This window comes from Dasypus novemcinctus, chromosome 3 (genome assembly GCF_030445035.2).
Source record: "Dasypus novemcinctus isolate mDasNov1 chromosome 3, mDasNov1.1.hap2, whole genome shotgun sequence".
Taxonomy (NCBI): domain Eukaryota; kingdom Metazoa; phylum Chordata; class Mammalia; order Cingulata; family Dasypodidae; genus Dasypus; species Dasypus novemcinctus.
Window position 1 is genome coordinate 148,245,750 of NC_080675.1, and position 21,913 is coordinate 148,267,662.

Below are 21,913 nucleotides of genomic sequence, written 5' to 3' on the forward strand. Positions count from 1 at the left end.
ACACAACTGAGACAGTCACTCCTTTCAAAAAGTACTACAGGATTCCTGTTTCCCTTAAAGAAACAACCACGTTAATTAAAGATACCTTTATTTGAAGAGTTCTAGAAACTATTTAATCCAGCTGTGGGAATGGATAAATGAACCTTCACACCTAGCAGTAGTTTACTTCCTAATCCATCTGCCTCGACCTTTTATTTTTCTTCTGAAAACTTTTTGAGACTTTTGCCCAAGGTCTTCTCTCTAGCAAATTACCCAGGAGGTCATGGACCCCAAGGATTACTGCCTGCATATATAATCCCCTATTTGATCGCTGAGCCCTTTAAAATTTAAAAGTATTTTTCATTGTTTATTTACTAACGTAAAGCTCTGAACACCTTGGTGCCTTTATTTTCCTTCTCTTTAACACAGTGAAGTAAGAATAATTGTGTGTAAAACATTTAGGATCACACTTTTGAGATATTCAGTCTTTTTCCTATAATCTTTGTCTTTCCCCAGAGTATTATGATTCACTGGCAGCCTCCTCCTCCAGCCACACAAAATGGGCAGATTACTGGCTACAAGATTCGATACCGAAAGGCCTCACGAAAGAGTGATGTCACTGAGACCCTGGTAACTGAGACTCAGCTGTCTCAGCTAATTGAAGGTAAGTTGCTCTGCGCATAGGCAAAAGCTGGGAGATGGTGTCTTTCTCAGGCATTGATTTACACTAGTTTAATAACTGTTCTGAGCTGTTAAGTTATACAAAGAATTTAGAAATAGATCAGAAAAACATTTAGTGGTTCATTCTTCTGGCAATACAAATTGATGAAAAACACTCATACAAGTTCTGCCATCTCTGAGTGGTAAGATTGTGTTTGATTTTTTCTTTCCTCATGATTTTCTGTATTTTCTTTTTTTAGTACAAATTGTTCTTTTGTAATATGAAAAATAAAGCAAAACTATTATATAAGAAAAAGATTACTCCCCTCAATCTGGTTGGCACAAGTATTTACAAACTGATTTTTATAATATTAACGCCACTCATGTATACCTGGAGCAGCATTTGAGAATAGATGCCGCAATGCAATATTATACCTGCTACTGTGGATACTATAACATTTAAAATTTTTTTAGTAGATACAGCTCTTTTGTATTGTTTTCCCTTTATGTGCAACAGAGCAAGTATCATTCCTAGTGAAAATAGTTCTTGGGGCATACATGGGTTTTCTGTGGAGATCACAGGATATAGAGTGACTAAGCAAGAGTAAGGTTCTCTCTCTCCCTTTTTTTTTTTTCTTTTTTTTTTTTTTTTAGTAAATGCATGTTTTGTTGGTTGGTTGGTGGACTTGGCTTCTACTTATTATTAAAGACATAGGTTTACAGAAAAACCATATAGAAAATACAGAGTTCCCATATAGTGCCCCCCATACAGTTTTACTGATTAACACTTTGCATTAGTGTAGTTCTTTTGTTACAATTTATGAAATAATATTGTAATTATACTATTAACTGTAAAGTTCTATGGGATTTTTAAAAAACTTATTCTGATAAAATATATACAACCTAAAATTTTCCATTTTAACCACTTTAAATACACACTTCACAAAGTTGTGCCACTAACACCACCATCCTTTAACCATCCATTACTGAAACTTTTCCATCATCCCAGAAGAAACACAATACCAATTAAACATTAGCTCCCCATTCTCTACTCCCATCCTGGACCCTAGTAACCTGTATTCTAGTTCCTGATTCTGTGAATTAAGAACAAGGTTTTTGCAGGAGGAACATGGGAGGGAGCTTGAGAGCTTTCTCCCCCATGGGTGTTGGAACCATGAGTACAAAAAATAAAGACAGATGCCCCTAAACTGTCCTTATTTTTTAGGGGTTTTCATAGATGCTTAATTGAGCTACAGAACTGACTCTGGTGAACAGATTCCCTCCCGTGCACTCCTGTATTACTTGCACAAAGCTTTGACTCTGTCATTCTCAGCTTCATGTGCATCAGCCTCAGCCCCTTTACTGTATCCCTGCCCTAGGAGTGACCTCATGTGGACTACGCCTGCTGCTGCACTGCTGCACCTGAATTCACCTTAGTTTTGTCACTCAACAGAACTCATCTATGTTTCAAAAGCAAGCATATGAACTTGAGTCTGGTACATTCATAACCAACAGATGTGAATTATCTTTAGCTATAATGTACAATAAGAAGGCAGGTTTATAGTGGGACAAAAGCTTTGACTCAGTTGATTTCTGCTAGGAACCTCCAAAACAGAGCTGGTAGAAGAGAGCTACAAAAATAGAAGGTATTGTCATTATTATCTAAGCCCTGAGAATTAATTTAATCAGGTTTTGGGATCTCTAATTTTCCTTACATTTCAACCCATTGAAAGGATTAGAGAAGTTTGGCATTAGCCACTTTCTTGTGCTCCCCCCCAGGAGTCAGGTTCTTGATCCTTAGATCTAAGGTCAAAAAGTATATTGGGGGAAGTGGACTTGGCCCAATAGATAGGGCATCCGCCTACCACATGGGAGGTCCGTGGTTCAAACCCTGGGCCTCCTTGACCCATGTGGAGCTGGCCCATGCGCAGTGCTGATGTGCGCAAGGAGTGCCATGCCACACGGGTATTCCCCGTGCAAGGAGTGCGCCCCATAAGGAGAGCAGCCCAGTGTGAAAGAAAGTACAGCCAGCCCAAGAATGGCGCCACACACATGGAGAGCTGACACAACAAGATGATGCAACAAAAAGAAACACAGATTCCCAGTGCCGCTGATGAGGATAGAAGCGGTCACAGAACACCATACAACGAGTGGACACAGAGAGCAGAAACTGGGGAGCAGAGGGAGAGAAATAAATAAAAAATAAATCTTTAAAAAGAAAAAGTATATTGGGTCTTCCCTTCTTTATAGGTATGAATACATAAAAATTGAGAGAGCCCCTGACATTGAAAAAATGTGCTCTAGTAATCCAGCAAGCTTTTCTCCTTATTTCCCACCTCACAGATGGTATTGACACTTCAAAATAGGTAAAGGTGAATGTTTTGGCTGCAAGGATGTCTTCTGGTCTTTTTGTTTCTTCACATGAGCCCCATATATTTAAGCCACACCAAGTAAACATGGCCTACAGTAGTGTTGAGAAGTCTCACTAAAGGAGTATTACAGAAAAATTGGTAAAAGAGGCACTCAAAATCAGTTTCTTAGAAAGCAGACGTGGCTTAAGTGATAGAGCTTCCACCTACCATATGGAAGGACCTGGGTTCGATCCCTGGGCTTCCTGGTGAAAAAGAAGAGAAAGTGTGCCCGCGTGAGTGCCCGTGTGGTGAGCCAGTGCCCTGCAAAAGTGAGTCACACAGCAAGATGATAATGCATCAAAAGAGAGACAAGGGGAGGTTCAAAGTGAAGCACAGCAGAAACCAGAACCGAAGTGGCACAATTGACAGGGAACCTCTCTCCCCATCAGAGGTCTCCAGGATGGAATCCTGGTGAATCCTAGAGGAGAGAAAATGAGTAGAGAAGACAACACAGACAGCAAAAACAGCAGGGCCAGAGGAAAGGGAAGAAGAGAAAATAAATACATAAATCTTAAAAAAATAAAATCAGTTTCTTGTTTTATTCTAAATACAGATAACACCATCTATAATAATTTTATTTTGAATATTTAATAAAAGATATTTATTGTATACCACACAGAGTTCTTGGTGCTAAAAATATAAAAATAAAGTCCAATCCTTGTCCATGACAATATTCACTTTCTCAGAATAAAATTATGTGTAAGCAAAGTGTCATTATCTTGGTAAAGATAGCTTTTTGTTTATCAGGAAAATTCTTGCATTTTAAAATCACGTCCAGATTCAATTGTTTAACAGGTTTTTCTTGGGCTTTTACTAATATGTGCTGACACTGAGGATAATTGGTGAGCAAAAACAGAGAACTGTGTTTTCTTAAAGCATTAACTTGAAACTCGATCAGTATTAGGAAATATTATTATGGATTACCAAGATATCCTATACTGAACCATAAATTATATGAGTAAACTAAGTTTTATCCAGAAGCAATTATTGTTTCTTCTTTTTGTATCACTAATCGAATGGTACTTAACACATTTTGCCATATCTTTATAATATGTATTGTGTGCTTTAGGTTTAGTTTATAAACTCTGTAGTTTCCTTAGCCTCTTACATATACCTCTCTCTCTCGGTTATGCGTGCTTGCTCTCGTCATACACCCTGACTATTCCCATAGGGGAGGGAATGATAATCTGATTGATTGGATTCTTGCAGGACCTTACCTGAGCCATTTTCCCTAGGAGTCCAGGTTCAGTAGAGGCAGAGAGGTAAACTGATTTGTTCCCAGCCAGTTTGCTCCTCCATTTTTCTTGCTCCTTGTGGGCAGATTCAGGGTGGTCCTGCAGAGAACAGAACCTACCACCACTCCCCCCACACCACGTGACAGAATTGATGGACTGAGCCAAGGCTAACTTGCAGCCTGGTCAAGTTATTAACGTTCTCTTTCAATATCTCTCTTTGACTGGAGATTCATACTGTGCTGCTGACCAAAGAGCCAAGATTTGGATATAGAGAGGTAGAATAATTTTTCATAACCTTTACAAGACCTACCAGAATATCTGGTATTGAAGTGCTCTAAAAATGTGTATATGAATTTAGGAATAAATTACTATTATTCACTCTTGCCCTCTTTGTAGGGTAGACTTTCATATTTAGATCTTGGTTGCCTTTGTTACATTGGTAAGTCATGTACTTTATTAACTGATATTATATATAATAGTTTAATAGAAAATTTTTTCTCTTTTACTACTATATATATGGGTTACTAGGTTGTTGAGAAATAGATTTCTAGACCATATTTGGTGTTTAAATTTTTTCTTCTGTGGTATTGGGGCAGCTCCGAGAGCAGAGGTAACCTGATAGGATTCATATCCTTGCATGCTTTTCTGGTTTTTGCAGGCTTCTGAGATCAAATGACTGTGCCTTTGTTGTACCTCTTTCATTATCCTTGGCCTCTATTTGGCCTTAACTTCCTTACTAACAAAAGACTGGGTTAAATGATCTCTTAGGTGCCTTGGACCTCTTAATAAAGAAAGAAAGAGGGAGAGAGAAAGAGAAAGAGAAAGAAAACTGTACTCCCCTGGAAGCTTTATTCATTTCCATTTCTTCTCTTGGGTAGTATGGCCATCAGCCTCTACTTTAGAAGTGGGAGCTACTCTGTGTTGTATTTATGTTTTGCTGATTCCGTATTGCCTTTAACTGAAACTTTATTAAGATAGTAGCTATGTATGTATTCCCCATTTAGAAGAATATCCACGTCTTACTGAGTTTGTGGATCAGATGTTTGCTTTAATGAGAGACTCTGGTTTTCTGGAGCCCTTGTTCCACCTGTCTTTTTCTTGTTTGGGTCACAGGTCTTGATCGAGGCACTGAATATAATTTCCGGGTGGCTGCTCTAACAATCAACGGTACAGGCCCAGCTACTGACTGGGTGTCTGCTGAAACCTTCGAAAGTGACTTAGATGGTAAGAACAACAATTGGCAGGACTGGCACGTGCTAGGTACCAACGGTATTAAATGAGTCAAACTGGAAAGCCACAGACTTTGGGTGAAAATGATTTAAATCTGTGAGTTTTAATTCCTATAATGTAGCATGGTCCCTGGAATGTATTTTTTGCAGTGGCTTTTAAAAATCTCTTGTTAAGCAGAACCAAATGAAATAAAAATGTACAGGTACACAAGTTTGTTTGTTTGTAAACAAGGTTATTAAGTAGATGGATGATTTAAAATTTAAGACTGACCCACATAAATCATACCTTCATTTTTGTTGTAGCTTCCCCTTTCCTTTAGTCCTGGACTTTCCCTTTTTCTTGCCTGTATATTCAATGAGTGATTCCATATGGGGGAGGAGGGTGTATATGGCACTTATTATCAGTGACAGATGCCACACTTGGAAGACAGAAGACTTAATTCTGTGTCTTAGTTTATTAATTTTTAAAATAAGGTAGTACTTTATGTTTTGAAATAATGTATGTGAAAGATACTATAAATTGCCACCTTTTTAGGTTGTTTGGTCTCCCACCATTTGAATCACTTTGTGATTCTAAAGTTCCATTTTTCTGACTTATTATATTATTTAGGGGAGTAAATAATTGATACCATTGCTGTAATATGGTGCTTAGCCACCTCTTGACAACAGGCTTCTGCTACTCAGTGTTATCCTTTCCTCATTCCACCTGGTAAAGTTTGAAGACAGGCTGTGGGATCAAGAGGGATGGGTAGCTATTGAAAGGCAGTTTGTTTTTCTCCCTTGGACAGAGATCCATGGATCTCTTTGTCTTTCCTTTCCAAATTAATATTGCATGATCTTATATTTCCTAACCATGCTGTCAGAGTCCATGATAGTGGTATAGTGGTAAGGCTGGTTCGATTTTGTTTTATTCTTAAACTGCTTATTAGGATGCAGTAAAACGATGGACCATATTTCACTGTGCATACAAGTTCTCTTTGAAATCTTGGAAATAATGGAAAAAGACTTAGTCCCAACTGCTGAACACTGTTTTCCAAGTTTGGTAAAATGCTCCAGAGAAAGGTGGATCAAATCTTGCTTTTCCACTTTTCTTCTCAGAAACTCGTGTTCCTGAGGTGCCTAGTTCTCTCCATGTCCGCCCCCTTGTCACTAGCATCGTAGTGAGCTGGACTCCTCCAGAAAATCAGAACATTGTGGTCAGAGGTTATGCCATTGGTTATGGCATTGGCAGCCCCCATGCCCAGACCATCAAAGTGGACTATAAGCAGCGCTATTACACCATCGAAAATCTAGGTAAGTTTGCTAAGTAGAGGAAGTTGCTATGCAAGTGTTTTGTTTTTCTTTTCCTTTTTAACCTTTTATTTAGTAATAATTTCATTTTTACAGAAAAGTCATAAAAATAGTACAAAGAATTACTCTATATCCTTCACTCAGATTCCCCAAAGGTTAGCATTTGACCACATTTGCTTTATCATGCTCTATCTGTATATACATTTTTTTTCCTGGAATATTTCAAGGTATGTTGCAGACCAGGTGGCCCTCTACCTATTAGCACCTTAATGCACATTTCCTAAAAACAAAGACATTTTCTAACAAAGCCACAATGCAGTAATCAAATAACAAATTTATATTGAGACAGTATAAACGTTATCTCTGTTTTGCCAAATGCCTCACTAATGTCCTTTACAACAAAAGAAGAACATGGTTTTCTAGCCCAGAATCATTGTGCATTTAGCTATTATGTCTCATTAGTTTTCTTTGATATGGAACAGTTCCTCAGCTTTTCCTTGACTTTCATAGCTATGATATTTTTTTTTCTTTATTAGAAAGGTTGTGGTTTATGAACCAGTTATGTATAAAATATAGGTTTCCCATATATCACCCTACCCCTAACACCTTGCATTGGTCTGGAACATTTGTTAAAATTGATGATAGCACATTTTTATAATTATGCTATTAATTAAAGTCCATGGTTTAACTTAGGGTTCACAGTTGGTATAGTTCCATGAATTTCTTTTTAAATTTTTATTCTTTTCCCATGTATGTAATCTAACATTACCACTTTTAATCATATTCAGATATATTTTTCAACGCTGTTAATTGCATTCAGGTTTTGCTACCATCACCACCTTCTATTACCAAATCATTTCCATCATTCCTTACAGGAAACTTGTACATTTTAAGCCTTAACTTTCTATTCTCTATCCCCACCCTGTCCCCTGGTGATATATATTCTAGATTCTGACTCTATGAGTTGGTTTATTGTAATTGTTTCAAATCAGTGAGATCATACACTGTCCTTTTGCATCTGGATTATTTCATTCAAAGTGATGTCTTTAAGCTTTATCCATGTTGTCACATGTATTAGAACTTCATTCTTTTTTATGGCTGAATAATATTCCATTGTATGTTATGCCACATTTCATTTATCCATTCATCGGTTGGTAGACACTTAGGTTGCTTCCATCTTTTGGCAATTGTGAATAATGCTGCTTTGAATATCTGTGTGCAAACAGTTGTTCGATTCCCTGCTTTCACTTCTTTTAGATATATACCTAGTAGTGTGATTGCCAGGTCATATGGTAATTCTATATTTACCTTTCTGAGGAACCACGTAATTTATCTCAGATTAATTCTTTATCTGAGAAGGTCTTAAGCTCTCCCTCATATTTGAAAGAGAGTCTTGCTGAATATAAAATTCTTGGCTGGCAGTTTTCTTTCAGCACTTTTAAGTATTACATCCTACCTCCTTTTTGCCTCCATGGTTTCTGATGAGAAACAGGTACTCAATCTAATTGGGACTCCCTGTACATAACATGTTGCTTTTCTCTTGCAGCTTTTAGAACTCTCTCCTTGTCCTTTGCATTCGATAATGTTATCGATATATGCCAGGGTGTATTTTTCTTCAGATATATCCTGTTTCGTATTCTCTGGCTTCTTGAATGTGCATATTCACGTCTTTTAGTAAGTTTGGGGAATTCTCCGTCATTATTTCTTTGAATATTCCTTTTGCCTCCTTTTTCTCTTTCTTCTCTTTCTGGGACTCCCGTGGCACATATATTGGTGTGCTTGATAGTGCCCCAATAGCTTCTTAGGCTATTTTCACTTTTAATATTTCTTTTTTCTTTCTGTTCCTTAGCCTGACTCATTTCCAGCGTCTTGTCTTCAAGTTCACTAATCTTTCTTCTGCCCACTCCATTCTGTTCTTGAAACCACCCTAGGCATTTTTTTATTTTATTGTGGTCTTCAACTCTTGTAGTTCTGTTTGGTTCCTTTTTAAAATTTCTCTCTCTCTAACTAAGGCTCATATTATTCTTTCATTGTTTTCCTGATATGCTTCTAATTCTTTCTTGTGTTTTCCTTCATCTCCTTGAGCATTTTTAAGATCATTTTCTAAGCCTTTGTTCAATATGTCCACATTTCTCATGTTCTTTATTGATGTTTTCTTTGTTTTTATCCTCTTCCTTTGAATGAGCCATCTTTTCCTGTTTCTTTGTTTTGTACTCTTTTGTTGCATTCAGTACATTGTAATATTTTAAAATATCAACTCTGAGATTATCTGAGATGTCTCTTTCTTGGTTTTATAACCAGCTGGTGATAAGACAGATTTTTTTTTCCAGATCTATTTTTTAAAAATTTATTTCTCTTCCCTTTCCCACCCTCCCCCCAGTTGTCTGCTCTCTGTGTCCATTCGCTGTATTTCTGTGTCTGCTTATATTCTTGTCAGCAGCACTGGGAATTTGTCTCCTTTTTCAGTTGTGTCATCTTTCTGCATCAGCTCTCCATGTGTGCGGAGCCACTCCTGGGCAGGCTGTGCTTTTTTTTTTTTTTTACATGGGGCAGCTCTCCTTGCAGGGCACACTCCTTGCGTGTGGGGCTGCCCTACATGAGGGACACCCCTGCATGGCACGGCACTCCTTGTGCACATCAGTACTGCGCATGGGCCAGCTCATCACAAGGGTCAGGAGGCCCTGGGTTTGAACCCTGGACCTCCCATGTGTTAGGCGGACGCTCTATCCATTGAGCCCAATACGCTTCCCAAGACAGATTTTCTTGTACTTCAGCTCTCTTGTCAGAAAGGTCTGACCATGGCAAATGCAGTATGCAGGGGTTTTCCTGTCTTTCTGGGCCTCTCTCTTGTCCCAGGCTTTTGCTTGTTGTTTTGTAGTTCCCCTGTTTACAGAAGTTTGATTGCCTCTCTTTTTCTCAGGGACAGACCTCCCTCTCCTGGATGTTTGAAGCCAGCAGGCCTCTGTCCCAGACTGTCTGCCTCTATAGTTTTTTATACTCTTTTCATTGTCTCAAGCTGCTTTTGCCTGGAGGACAAATTCTGGAAGGAGGAGAACACACCAGAGATAACTTCCCCAAGTCAGTCTTTCCCAGTCAAAACAGGGCCAGGGACCCACAAAGAGGGAACAGACTGGCTCCAAAGTGCCCAGAGATGAGATAAAGAAGGGGGCCAAAAACTTCTCTGGCAGCTCCCCAAAGCTGAGCTTTCCTGTCTGCCTAGCAAATGCAGCCCTTAACTTAACTGTCCCTCACAGCCCTGAGAAAGTGCCATATTATTTTAAGTTCCTCCACCACTACCCATATATCCAGGGTAGGCTGAAATAATGGCTGCCCTCAGAGCTGAGCCCCCAGCAATCTGAATTCACTAATCAAAGCCCCTGATTAGTGATTGGCTCTGCCCAACCCTGTTCTTGGGGAAGAGTGTTTTAATGTCCCTTTGTCACCAACAATCCAGGCAGGGACTCATCCTCACGGCAGCCTGTTGTAAAAGCAGTTTACCATTTTTTACTGCATTGTATCAGCCTCTTCCTCCCACTCTTCCTGGATGCTGTACAATGTTCTGGCCTCTGGAGTTTCAAAATAGCTGTTTCAGACAGTTCCTGTTTGTTTAATACTTGTTTTGGTGAAAGAACTGCGTTCTGAAGCTCCCTATTCCATCATCTTCCCACCAACTATGACATTTTTGAGAAGTACAGACTGTATTTTGTAAAATGTCCCTCAATTTAGATTTGTCTAATCTCCTCATTATTAGATTTGGGTTATATATTTTTTTAAAGGACTAGCAGAGAGGTGTTGTGTTCTTGTCAATGCATCATATGAGGAGGCACATGATGTCCAATTAGCCTATTGCTAGTGATGTTAATTTTGATCACTTGGTTAAAATGGCATCGGCCAAGTTTCTTGACTATAAAATTATTTTTTCCTTTGTAATTAGTAAGTATCTCTTTGGAGAGATATCCCAAATCTTTGTATAAATCCTGTTTCTCATTAGACTTTCACTCATTGGCTTTACATCTATCGTAACAGTTTTACTATGGTGTTTCCCATTGGTGATTTTCTTATTCCAACATTTCTTCTACATTTATTAGCATTCTGTAGTAAAGAAGAGCTTTCCTTCTCCCACATAAGGAGAGAATAGGCAGTGGGAGCCTCTTTATACTGACTCATGTATACATTTGGCATCTCCATCTTTCTCTAAGCTCTTTTTTCCTTTTTGATACATTTTAAGATGTTCCAGGCTCATCTTGTGTTTTCCTAGCCTCAGCCCTGAAATCAGCCATTTACCCAGTGAACCCTGGTTTCTTTTATGAAAAATAATATTTAGAAGCCATGATCTGAGCTTTAGATTTGCCCAAGGTTAGTGGAGTAGAAAATCCTAAGTAATCTACAAAAAAAAAGGCTACTAAAACTATAAATGAGTTTAGCAAGTTTGCAAGAATGCAAAGTCAATTATTTAAAAATTGTGCTTCTGTCTAATAACAGTAAGCAGTTGGAAATTAGAATTAAAATAAATGCATTTACACCATTTTGCATTTAGCATTACAAATATGAAGTACTTGGAAATATTTACAATATGTGCAAAAACCATACAGTGAAAACTAGAAATCATTGCTGAGAAAAATTAAAGAAGTCTTAAGTAAGTGAAGATACCATGTTCATGGGTTGGAAGATGCAGTCAAGATAACACTTCTCCCCAATGTATTTACAAGTAAAATCCCAGTAGGTTTTTTTGTAGATGTTGGCAAGCTGATTCTAAAATATATATGGAAAACTGAGGGAACAAAATAGCCCATTAAAAAAAAAGAAGAAAGACAGAGGATCCACACTACCCAATACCAAAATTTAATATGAAAGCAGCTAACATCACTGAGTATTTGTACACCTCTCCCTGTCTGCCATGGCTGGTTAAAGGGCCATCCAGATAACAGCGTGGGGGGAAAGCAGCGGCTGTGTGAGTGGCAGCGGGTTCAGGATGACGAGGATAGCTGGCCTGGGAGGCAGCCTGAGAAGGAGATGATCACCAGTTGTATTGTGGCACATGGGAATAAGCCATCCACTCAGGAGTCAAGCCCATACAGTTGAAAGGAGAGCATCATTCCAGTATTTTTTGTCTGGCTTTCAACAGTGGAAACACCAAAGTATCTCAAAAAGAAATGATGAGCAAGTTATTCTTTGTGATGTTGAAAACAGCGAGGCCCTGGAAGTGTTTGCCCATGATGATGATGTATATAGGTTGTCGGTGAGCCCAGTGAATGACATTTTTGCCAGCTCCTCAGATGATGGCCAGGTTCTTATCAGAGGCATCCAGGAGTCTACCCCTGGAGAACCCTTCTGCCTGGCAAACTATCCGTCAGCCTTTCACAGTGTCATGTTTAATCCTGTGGAGCCCAGGTTACTGGCCACAGCCAGTTCAAAGGAAGGAGTGGGACTCTGGGATTTTCAAAAACCTCAGTTCTCTCCTGTGCTATGGTGGCAACCTGTCCCTCCAAAGTGCCATGAGTGTACAATTCAACATCAACGGGACCCAGCTCCTGGCGCTGAGGTGTCATTGTCCCCTTTGCTGTATGACATCCACTCATGTCTGCCTTTGTTCCAGTTTGACAATCAGGGCTACTTCATCTCTTGCACCATGAAAAGCTGCTGATTTGCAGGAGATCGTGGCCAGTACCTCCTTTCAGGCTTCAATGATTTCAACCTGTACATGTGGAGAATTCCTACAGATCCAGAAGCAGGTGGCATTGGTAGGGTAGTCAAAGGAGCCTTCATGGTACTGAAAGGGCATTGGTCTATTGTTAACTAGGTTAAATTTAATCCCCATACCTACATGATCTGCTCTTCTGGTATAGAAAAGATTATTAAGATCCAGAGCAGCCTGTACAAGCAGCCAGGATAGGATGTACCAGAGACCTTGATGGTTGGGATCAAGGATGATTCCAGCTTCCTCTGTACTCATGAAAAGTACATCAGCTGGTGCCAAACAGTGAGAGTCACACGACCTGCCAAAAAATCTGTCCAGGAGCACCCCAGGATGATTGTCTGCTTTGACTCCTTGGTGCACTGTGAGATCAAGGGCTGGAGCTCCAACTCAGACAGTGATGTCAGTGTCAGTGAGTGCTTGGGCTATATTGACTCAGAGTCCTCAGCCTCCCCACCCCCTCAGTAGATGATCTGCCAACAGTGCCTTCCACCTGGGGCCTCAGGGTCACCACCACAGATATGGTGGCTTCAGCTCCACCACATGTGAGGATGCAGCTTCTCATCAGTAGCACCTGTCTGCTCTGCTGTGCTACCAGGATAAGCTCTTCCTGGCCCTTTCCAGTGAGTCTGATTTCAAAGAAACTACCTATGAGGTTGAACTAGACACTGATCTCTTCCTCCGGCCACCATCACCCAGCCCTGAAGCTGAGTCCAGAAGCTCTAGCAGCTCAGAGGACAAAGAGGAACTAAATGAATGTCAAGCCTCCACCTGGCAGTGAAATGCCATTCAGCACTGACAGAAGACACCCTGAGAAGAGAGGCACAGTGCCCCAACCAAGCCCATCAACACATACTTAGGAGAAGACAACTGTGATTACCAACAGATCAAAGTGGACGACCTCTCTTCCTCCCCCCACCTCCTCCCCTGAGTGGAGCACTTCCCCTCTGAAGATTCAGCTGAGCCAGGCATTGCCATCTTCTGACATCGAGTCAGTCGAGCAAAAGATCTGTAAAGCTTATAAGTGGCTCTGCTACTCCTACATCTCCTACTCAGATAACAAAGATGTCGAGACCTTCTTAGTGACTAGGGAGGCAGATGATGGGAGATCAGGAACTAGTCCCTTCTTCCAGTGAGAAAGCCTGTCTAAACATGCTGTGGTCCAGTGGAACCCAGACCTGCCCCCTGAAGGCTATAGCAAGGATGCCTCTAATGAAGGGACTTCTACTAGAAACTCCAGCAGTGGTTCAGGCCACAAGCACGGCAGCCTCCCTTGGGTAGAGGTGCCAGAGGGCACCTCTCAGGAAACTAACAGTGGTGACTTTTTCAAAACCAAGAAGCTCAGTGAAAAAGCTCTGAGCAAGGCCCTGAGAAGCCAGGCTGAGGAGCCACCCTCTCTTCCTGTCCCCAGGGCATCTAGCTCCACTCTCAGCTTTAGGCCTGGCAACTGTCCCAGGACTCAATCTGACGACAGTGAGGAGAGGCTCCTCGAAACCATTGGTGCCAGCCATAACAGTGGACAGTTACACCCCCACTCCCCTCACCCCCCAACAACAGATAGAACTTGGGAGGTGGTGACCTACACTTCCCCAGAACATTTGGACACTGACCATGATAACTTGTCCCTGACAGGGACACTCCTACACAAAGACTGTTGTGGGTCTGAAGTGGCCTATGAGGCATCCCCAGTGCTAGAGAGAGAGGACCCACCAATCCTCCAGCCACGGACAGCTGTGGGGTGTTGATGGCCACAGGGGCCTCAGAAGGCACCGAGTCTATTTGGAAGATGTAGATTTAGAAAATTCCTCCTCAGAGAATAAATTAAAAATATGATAAATAAAAAAGTGTATGGGGGGTGAGAATCTACAAAAAAGTAGCCTTACCAAAAAAAAATACTCTTTAGGGAACACAGAGGAAAGGATCAAAAAAAATATTAAAGGCACATAAAACCAGGGCCTGAAAAAAAACATTTAATATAAAGCTACAATAATCAAGACAGTATGGTGGGGGGAGCATGTAGGGAGAGAGTAAAGAGTGAGTAGAAGAAAGCCTCAAATCAAGCCTTGAAAATTTGTATCATGGTCACTCTGCCTCTATCTCCAATCTCCATCACCATAAACCACGTTGCCTACTCCAGCACTTTCCTCCTTTGCCTCACCAGTTAAGTGCGAAGTCTTATTAATTGCATATGTAGTCAGTTCTCTCCTAGGTGACTGTATATATTGTCCATTGGTATCTAGAGTGTGGGTGGCTGACCATGCATAGCAGCTGTTTGAAGCCTTTGACTTGAGACAGGTCCCTTGCAGTGCACTTTTCCAAAATGTCCAACTTTGCCAGAAGTGAGTGAAATGGGTCAGACCCTCATTCTGGAACCCTTTGATGGAGCCCAAGTCTTCTTTGTGAAACCGGATCTTTGAAGTACTCATACTAAATCTTGCCTGTATCAAATATGTGATGAATAAAAGTATCTTCCTAATTTACTTCAGCTAGTAGAAAATGAACTCCATCTAACCTATTCAATACCCTTTCTTTTCTCTGAGTCTAACTTAGCAACATTTTGTATGATCACCTAAAGCAGGGGTTCTTAACTTTTTTTGTTCCAGATCCCTTTGCCAGTCAAGTGAAAACCACAGACCCATTACTAAGTCCACACTATACCGTGTATTATTTAATAAATGTATCACAACCACACCAACACATCCTCATAAGAATAGTTTTTTTGAATTTCAGTTTAAGCTCGTGGACCCCTTGTTAAGAACCACTGACCTAGAGGAAGTGTTTCTTTTAGTTTAGGACAGCATGCTGGCCTCAAATCAGCCAGTCTTACATTATCTGCTGTATCCCCTCCAAGCCAACTCAAACCTTGGCTATATTTTATCCAACCGAGAAATTTGCCTGATGATTAGATGAGGTTTGGGGGTTCCTGGGTGTGGAGACCCCCTGGAGAGTTAAGGACATTCAAAAGTCTACTTATCTACTTCTCAACCTTGTTTGTTCTATTCACTGTCCTTCTTGAGGGAGAAAAAAAGGTTCTTTGAGTTCTACACTCTACTTACAGGTTTCCAATATATGAAAATCCCATTTACTCATTTTCATCTAAGCCCAATGAACATCATTAAAACCCATGGTAGGGGACAAGAGAGGATTCAGGCACAGTCAACCTCCACTTCTGGAACTAATCCAAGAAGTTGATCCTAACCAGTTTTTCTGTATTGTGTGTGCTTCCATCTCCACATCTCTTCCCCACCCCAAAATAATCCCAGTCTTTATGAATCAAAACATCTTCCTTCCTGACTTCTTCTGCAGTCACGTTTGAATTTTTTAAACACTGTAATGAGGAATTTCTTTAGTGTTTTGACTTGTTTCTTCCCTTCAGATCCCAGCTCCCACTATGTGATTACCCTGAAAGCATTTAACAATGTGGGTGAAGGCATCCCCCTGTATGAGAGTGCTGTGACCAGACCTCACACAGGTAAGGTGTCCTGTCTGCCCTGGTGTGCAGTACGTTATCTGGGAGCTTAAGGAGGGTGTTGGCATGAAGCCTAACTCATAGGGAGAGGTGTCAGCAGAGGAAAAGTATATGGCAGTTTAGGGTGCAGTCTTCAAGGGAAAAGTGTGCTTTCAACATGGGAAGTTCTGTTAATTCCTGTTTTGCTCTTTAAAAGTAATAATCCTGTCATGTAAGCAATTCCGTGTAAACGTATAACATGTATTAATGTATTGGGAGCCAGAAAGTATACTTTTGAGAGCATTTATAGTGATTTTCTATCTTTTAATCATGTGAATTATAACTGAGATCACTCAAAAACTGAAAGGAGCTCTGTATCTCTGAAGGAATTATATAGATTACTGATGGTGGCAACAAACGTATGTGATTGGTGAACTCATTGTCTGCTTTACCACTCATCTGATTTGGTTGGGAAAGTATTTTTCTAGGTGCCTTTCGTAAGCTTTATATAAACAGTATCAAGTCAGAGGTCCTATATATTTGATAAGTTATACATTTATTACAGAAGAGACCAAGTATTCATTATTTTTCTTTGTAATTTATCTATTTTTAAATATATTAAAATATATATGAGTTCTTACAGATATATAAAGCATCTAATTTAGTTCTGAATGACAATGTTTATTGAAGTAAATGTATTAGAATTGTAAATTTTTTAAAAGGGTAGAAGTTACCATTTTTAGTAATGCTCTTTTCCATTTGTTTCTCATAATTTTGAATCTGTATTGCCTGCTATATCCTCTGATATTTTATGTAACAATACAGATTTGGCTGTATTCCTTTTATAAAAGATAATCTCTGTCCCTTTTTTTACTTTTAGTTTCCACTTAATAAGACCAGCATCATTACTACATGTTTGATAGTTCTGTCCTTTCTTCTGCTCTTATGTCCTTACAATTTATAAGTTCTGTATAAAAGCTTTGGTACTCCAGAAAGGAAAAAAATAAGGTCGAATGAGGATTTTTAAATAAGTAGTTTGCTATTTTCTTAAATCAGCCTATAATAGGAAAAACAAATTTGAAATTATTTTCTTTTATTGTGGCTTGAAAACATAGTCTTCTGGCTGAAAATGTACAATGAAATTCTCCTAAATCATGTAGCTTCATTATCTTTTTCCAAGAGCTAGTATAAATAAAAAACAAACAAAAAACATTTCTCAAACGATTCTAGTGATTTCTGCACCTGTAGCTGTACTTTCTGTAACTAATTAGTATATGCCCTGACAATCTTTGAACAAAGCCTTTGATTACAATGTATGCTGTTCCTCTGTTATTTTTAGTTCTCAATATGTAAGAACTACACAAATGAGGAGAGACTGTTACTTTGACGTGGCACTAAATCCCATACAAGGCCTGTGCCATTTCAGATTTTGAGTTTCAGAAAAGGCTAGATACCATAACCACATGGGACCCCCATTTTAAATATTGAACTTAAAATCAATCAGTGTGTGTATACTTAGAAAATCTAGGGAAAGTCCAAATAGATCCTGATGTATTGTAGGCCCCATGTCCTTAGAGCCTTCATGCTTATTCTGGCCTGTTTTGGCTATGATGCTTAGGCAGAGAATGTGTCCATTGCATATGGCACAGGCCAGCATATAAATATAGACTTTCCTTTCCATCAAATGAATACTCTGAAATTTAAAGTTCTTAAAGACTATGTCTGTTGGGCCCATGATAACCATGGCATTTCCCATAACTGATTGGGATCTATCAGTGACTTGTTCTCTGACTTTATATGGAGAAAGTACAGCAGCTACTCTAGCATGTCAGCTTACCTTTCCTCAAGAGTAATCCCCTTGAGTGCCTTTTGCTTTATTCCGATGTGAACCATATCACTGTAATGCCTTTAGACCCAGGATATGAGCAGATCCGAACTTGACACTAGGTTGGATATCAGATACCCCTAGTACTAGGGCCAGGCTAAGTTGCCTTTGACTGTCATTCAGGACTCAAATTGTGAGTAGAACCCTTACATGTCCAGTTATATGCACTGTTAAACTATGTCCAGAAAATCCAGCCATAGTCACTGAAATATCAAAACAGATTATGAGCTTTGTGTTGATTGTTCAGAAATTATAGACTTGATTTAAAAAGCAGTCTTTATTTGTCTTTCCATGATCTTTACTGGACAGATGGTAGAATTTGCAACAATTTTTTAAAAATTCCATCACAAATACATTAATGTAATCACTGGATTTTAAAATTTTTAGTATGCCTGTGGAATGCAGTAGAGAATATAGTTAAGTACTGCTTCTCTAGACATTTTTCTGCAAATTTTTCCTGAAAGAACACAAGTGGAATTTTTCTCTTAAATGAATGGTGGTTATGTATTAACTCTCGGTCTCTTTCTTTTTCTCCATTTCTCACCTTTCATTCCATTATATTACCCTGCATTTCCCTTTCCTTTTATTTTTATGTTAAAATGCCACTTCCCTTTTTTAATTACTTTTTACCCAGACACTTCTGAAGTTGATTTATTTGTTATTAATGCTCCATACACTCCAGTGCCAGATCCCACTCCCATGATGCCACCAGTGGGAGTTCAGGCTTCCAGTCTGAGTCATGACACCATAAGGATTACATGGGCGGACAACTCACTGCCCAAACACCAGAAGATTACAGACTCCAGGTACTACACAGTCCGATGGAAAACCAACATCCCAGCAAACACCAAGTACAAGGTACTGGCACATTTGCTGTAGGTGAGAAAAAATATTATTCTAAAAATTATTTTCTAATTTGGAAGTTATTGATTCATATTTTTCCAGAATGCAAATGCAACAACTTTGAGTTACTTGGTGACTGGTTTAAAACCAAATACACTCTATGAATTCTCTGTGATGGTAACCAAAGGCCGAAGATCAAGCACATGGAGTATGACAGCCCATGGGACCACCTTTGAATTAGGTATGTGACATCAGAGCCTTATGCCACATGACATTTCTTCTCTTTGCAGAATGTAGAAAGGCAGTGGATGTCCCTGCTTATGTTATGCCACCTTCCAACTCATGTGACTTCTCATCAGCTGCTTTTACTACCCAAGGAAAGAATTGAGTGTGTGAATCAACATATTTACAGAACACAGGAAGCAACTACAATTGGAATTCAGTGTTTGCTGTTTCAACTGATGAATTATGGTTTTTTCCCATCATTGTACAAGAACATTAGCAAATAACAGGATAATATAATGCAAAGTGTACTAGATTTTAGGAAATGGAATTTGAATCCAATCCCAGCTCTACCATTTGCTGACTATAATCATGGGCAGATCATCCAACTTCTGTGAAATTTGGTCTATTTCATCTTCTAAAGGGGAGGTTAAAAATCCCAGCTTTCCTATTTTATAGGGTTATTGTAAGGGTAAAATTAGGAACAGATGGGAAAGCATGTGATAAATTATAAAGCATTGCATAGATGTAAGGGATTATTGTCATTAATCCTCTTTACTGATAAATCAAGATAGAAAAGATGAAGTAACCTGCCCTAGATCAAGCAGCTGCTGCTGCCAAGCCTGCAGCAGCAGTTTACCGTGTGACCCCTAAGCTGCCTTTGTAGCTTTTTTATGAATCAGTTAATGTATTGTAAAATCTCCCACTGAAATATTTGTATTTGTTTGTAGGTGGGCATAAGTGACAAAATAAGACTAATAAGCAGATTGAGGAGAGAACAGGTCATCTGAATTTGAGGCTCTGTTTGCTTCTTGGTCACTTTTTAGGCCTACTCCCTTACCCTTTGGGCTTAACCTGGCATGGGGATATGTGTAACCATTTGCGAGTTTCTGTCTACTATTTCTTTCTCTTCTATTTATGAATAATAGAAAAAATGGAGCTATTTTTCTATTTGTCCTCTGCCTAATTGTTTGGACTTGGTATAGAAGGTTGGATTTGGAGAGCTAGAAATAATAGTGCACAAAAGTTTTAAATAGACTTCAAGTTTGCTTTCTCTGACAAAGTATTGTGAATAGTATTTTTCTTTGAATCTAATCCATCAGCTAATAAATGAGATTGTGTTTTCCCTTTGGATGGTTTGCATTTCACCAGGCTTCCTTCCATTTTATAGTAGGAGAATTCCAATATTTTAGGACAAGATGAGTAAACTTCTAAACATGTGCTTAATTTGCTCATTTTCCTACTAGTACATTAAGTTTTTAGCTGTAGCATGGAAACACAGAAAACACTCTGTCATTTTTATGGTAGTGATTTTTCTTTTACGTAAACAGCTCTACATTTCAGAGGAATAATCTCAAGTATTGACAGTATGTTTTCAGTGTAAACTTAAAATGAAAAACATTATTTTTAAATCATTCCTTTAGAAGTCATACTTGGTTTGGAGAGCCCAATATAAATGAAACTATTTTACACTTAAAAATATTCTTATCAAATAATGCAAATTGTATAACCATTGGGAGTTTCTGTCTATTCTGGCCTCCTACTTCTTTCTGTCCTATATAGGAATAAGAAAAATGTCACCTAGGACAGATTACATTACATTCTCTCATTTTTGGTTTCCTGATCTGTTAAGCAGGAATAATGATAAATATCTTTTCAGGGTTGCCATAAATGTCAAATGAGAAGCTATTTGTAAAATGCCTGGCATACAGTAGGAGTAGATACCTGGCAGTTGCAAATGTCATTTAGTTTCCCTACCTCACTGTTCTGTATACCTCTTACACCCAATCAAGATGCCAATTCTGTATCCTTGTAGTATGGTATTTTCGCCTGGCTACTTTGCACACTCTTCTTACTATTAGAGCTATGTATAGAGACTGTTAAGTTGTTTCAGGTCAGGAGGCTTTATCTTTTTGGTCTTGTACCTATTACAGTGCCTTACAAATGGAAAGAGTTGAACAAATGGTGTGCAAGAATTATTAAAAATATTGTTATTTTGTAGTTCCTACTTCTCCACCCAAGGATGTGACAGTTGTGAGTAAAGAGGGAAAACCTAGGACCATAATTGTGAATTGGCAGCCTCCCTCTGAAGCCAATGGCAAAATTACAGGTAAGATGCCTTTGAGTATACATTTGTCTATGCCCTGCTCCTTCCTGGCAGGAGCATTCTAGGAGAGTGCTGTATCGGAAGAAGCAGGAGTCTGAGGCTGGCTTGGTCATTTTATGGGATGGTGTTAGTCATGGTGGTCCTTGAGATTGGAGCCAGGGGTATGCTGTTTGCCCATAGTGGCATGAAAAGGAGTTGCCAGGCAATTATTTTGACTCACCTTGCCTGAAAGTCTGATGGAGTTGTGTTACACTGGGCAGCTTTTGGCTATATTGGGCTTTATGAACGTATTTATTTTCCTCTTTTCAGTCTCTGACTGGATGACCAGCTTTGGAGTCAGACTCCTGCCTCATTCTACAGGGCAATACCCAATAAAAATAGATTCTGCTCTTTTACCTTTAAGCCCAGAGAAGCCTAATAGGCTTTCAGTACCTTCCCCCCCACCCCCCAAAGGCTGCTACTTCAACTTCCTGTACTCTTTCAACTAGAACTAAAAGTTAGGATTGACCCAGGCCCTTGAGATTGGCCTTCTAGAAGAGAATCTTCTACAATAGAGAGGACACTAAGCCTTCCTCACCTTATCAAAGAGGAAAACCTGGTCTGTGGTTTAATCTGGTAATTACTCCACATAGGTATATCCTTGGTAACAGGAGTTTGCCTTCTGAAGTTGCTTTGGCCTAAGGAAACAAAGTGTTTCTTAGCACTGTCCTGCTTCTGGCATTCTATAGATATCCCTCTCCATAAACAGTTATGTAATTTTTTTAAGGCTTTTAATTTGTCTCTTCTATAAAAGAGTAAGCATGACTTGACTTGGATGATATTTTGCTTTGTCTTTAAAATCAGTGATATGAAAGGTCACCGTGCAGGTCAGGTAGCCTTGATTTACAGCTCTTCCTGCCTCACTGTGAG

At 39.4% G+C, this 21,913-nt stretch overlaps 1 protein-coding gene and 1 pseudogene across 5 annotated transcripts in view; both read left to right on the forward strand.

Moving 5' to 3' along the window:
* NEO1 (neogenin 1) overlaps positions 1 to 21,913 on the forward strand; it is a 259,394-nt gene that overhangs the window by 210,456 nt on the left and 27,025 nt on the right. For 4 of the 5 annotated variants that reach the window (XM_004476598.5, XM_004476596.5, XM_004476594.5 and 1 more), the window contains exons 13-19: positions 496 to 643; positions 5,399 to 5,509; positions 6,613 to 6,807; positions 15,876 to 15,971; positions 18,467 to 18,690; positions 18,778 to 18,916; positions 20,900 to 21,007. In XM_004476598.5, the coding sequence (XP_004476655.2) occupies positions 496 to 643; positions 5,399 to 5,509; positions 6,613 to 6,807; positions 15,876 to 15,971; positions 18,467 to 18,690; positions 18,778 to 18,916; positions 20,900 to 21,007 (1,021 nt within the window). The remainder of the gene's footprint in view (positions 1 to 495; positions 644 to 5,398; positions 5,510 to 6,612; positions 6,808 to 15,875; positions 15,972 to 18,466; positions 18,691 to 18,777; positions 18,917 to 20,899; positions 21,008 to 21,913) is intronic. The other variant, XM_004476595.5, reaches the window with a different exon arrangement.
* On the forward strand, positions 8,276 to 14,475 carry LOC139438217 (DDB1- and CUL4-associated factor 5 pseudogene; annotated as a pseudogene).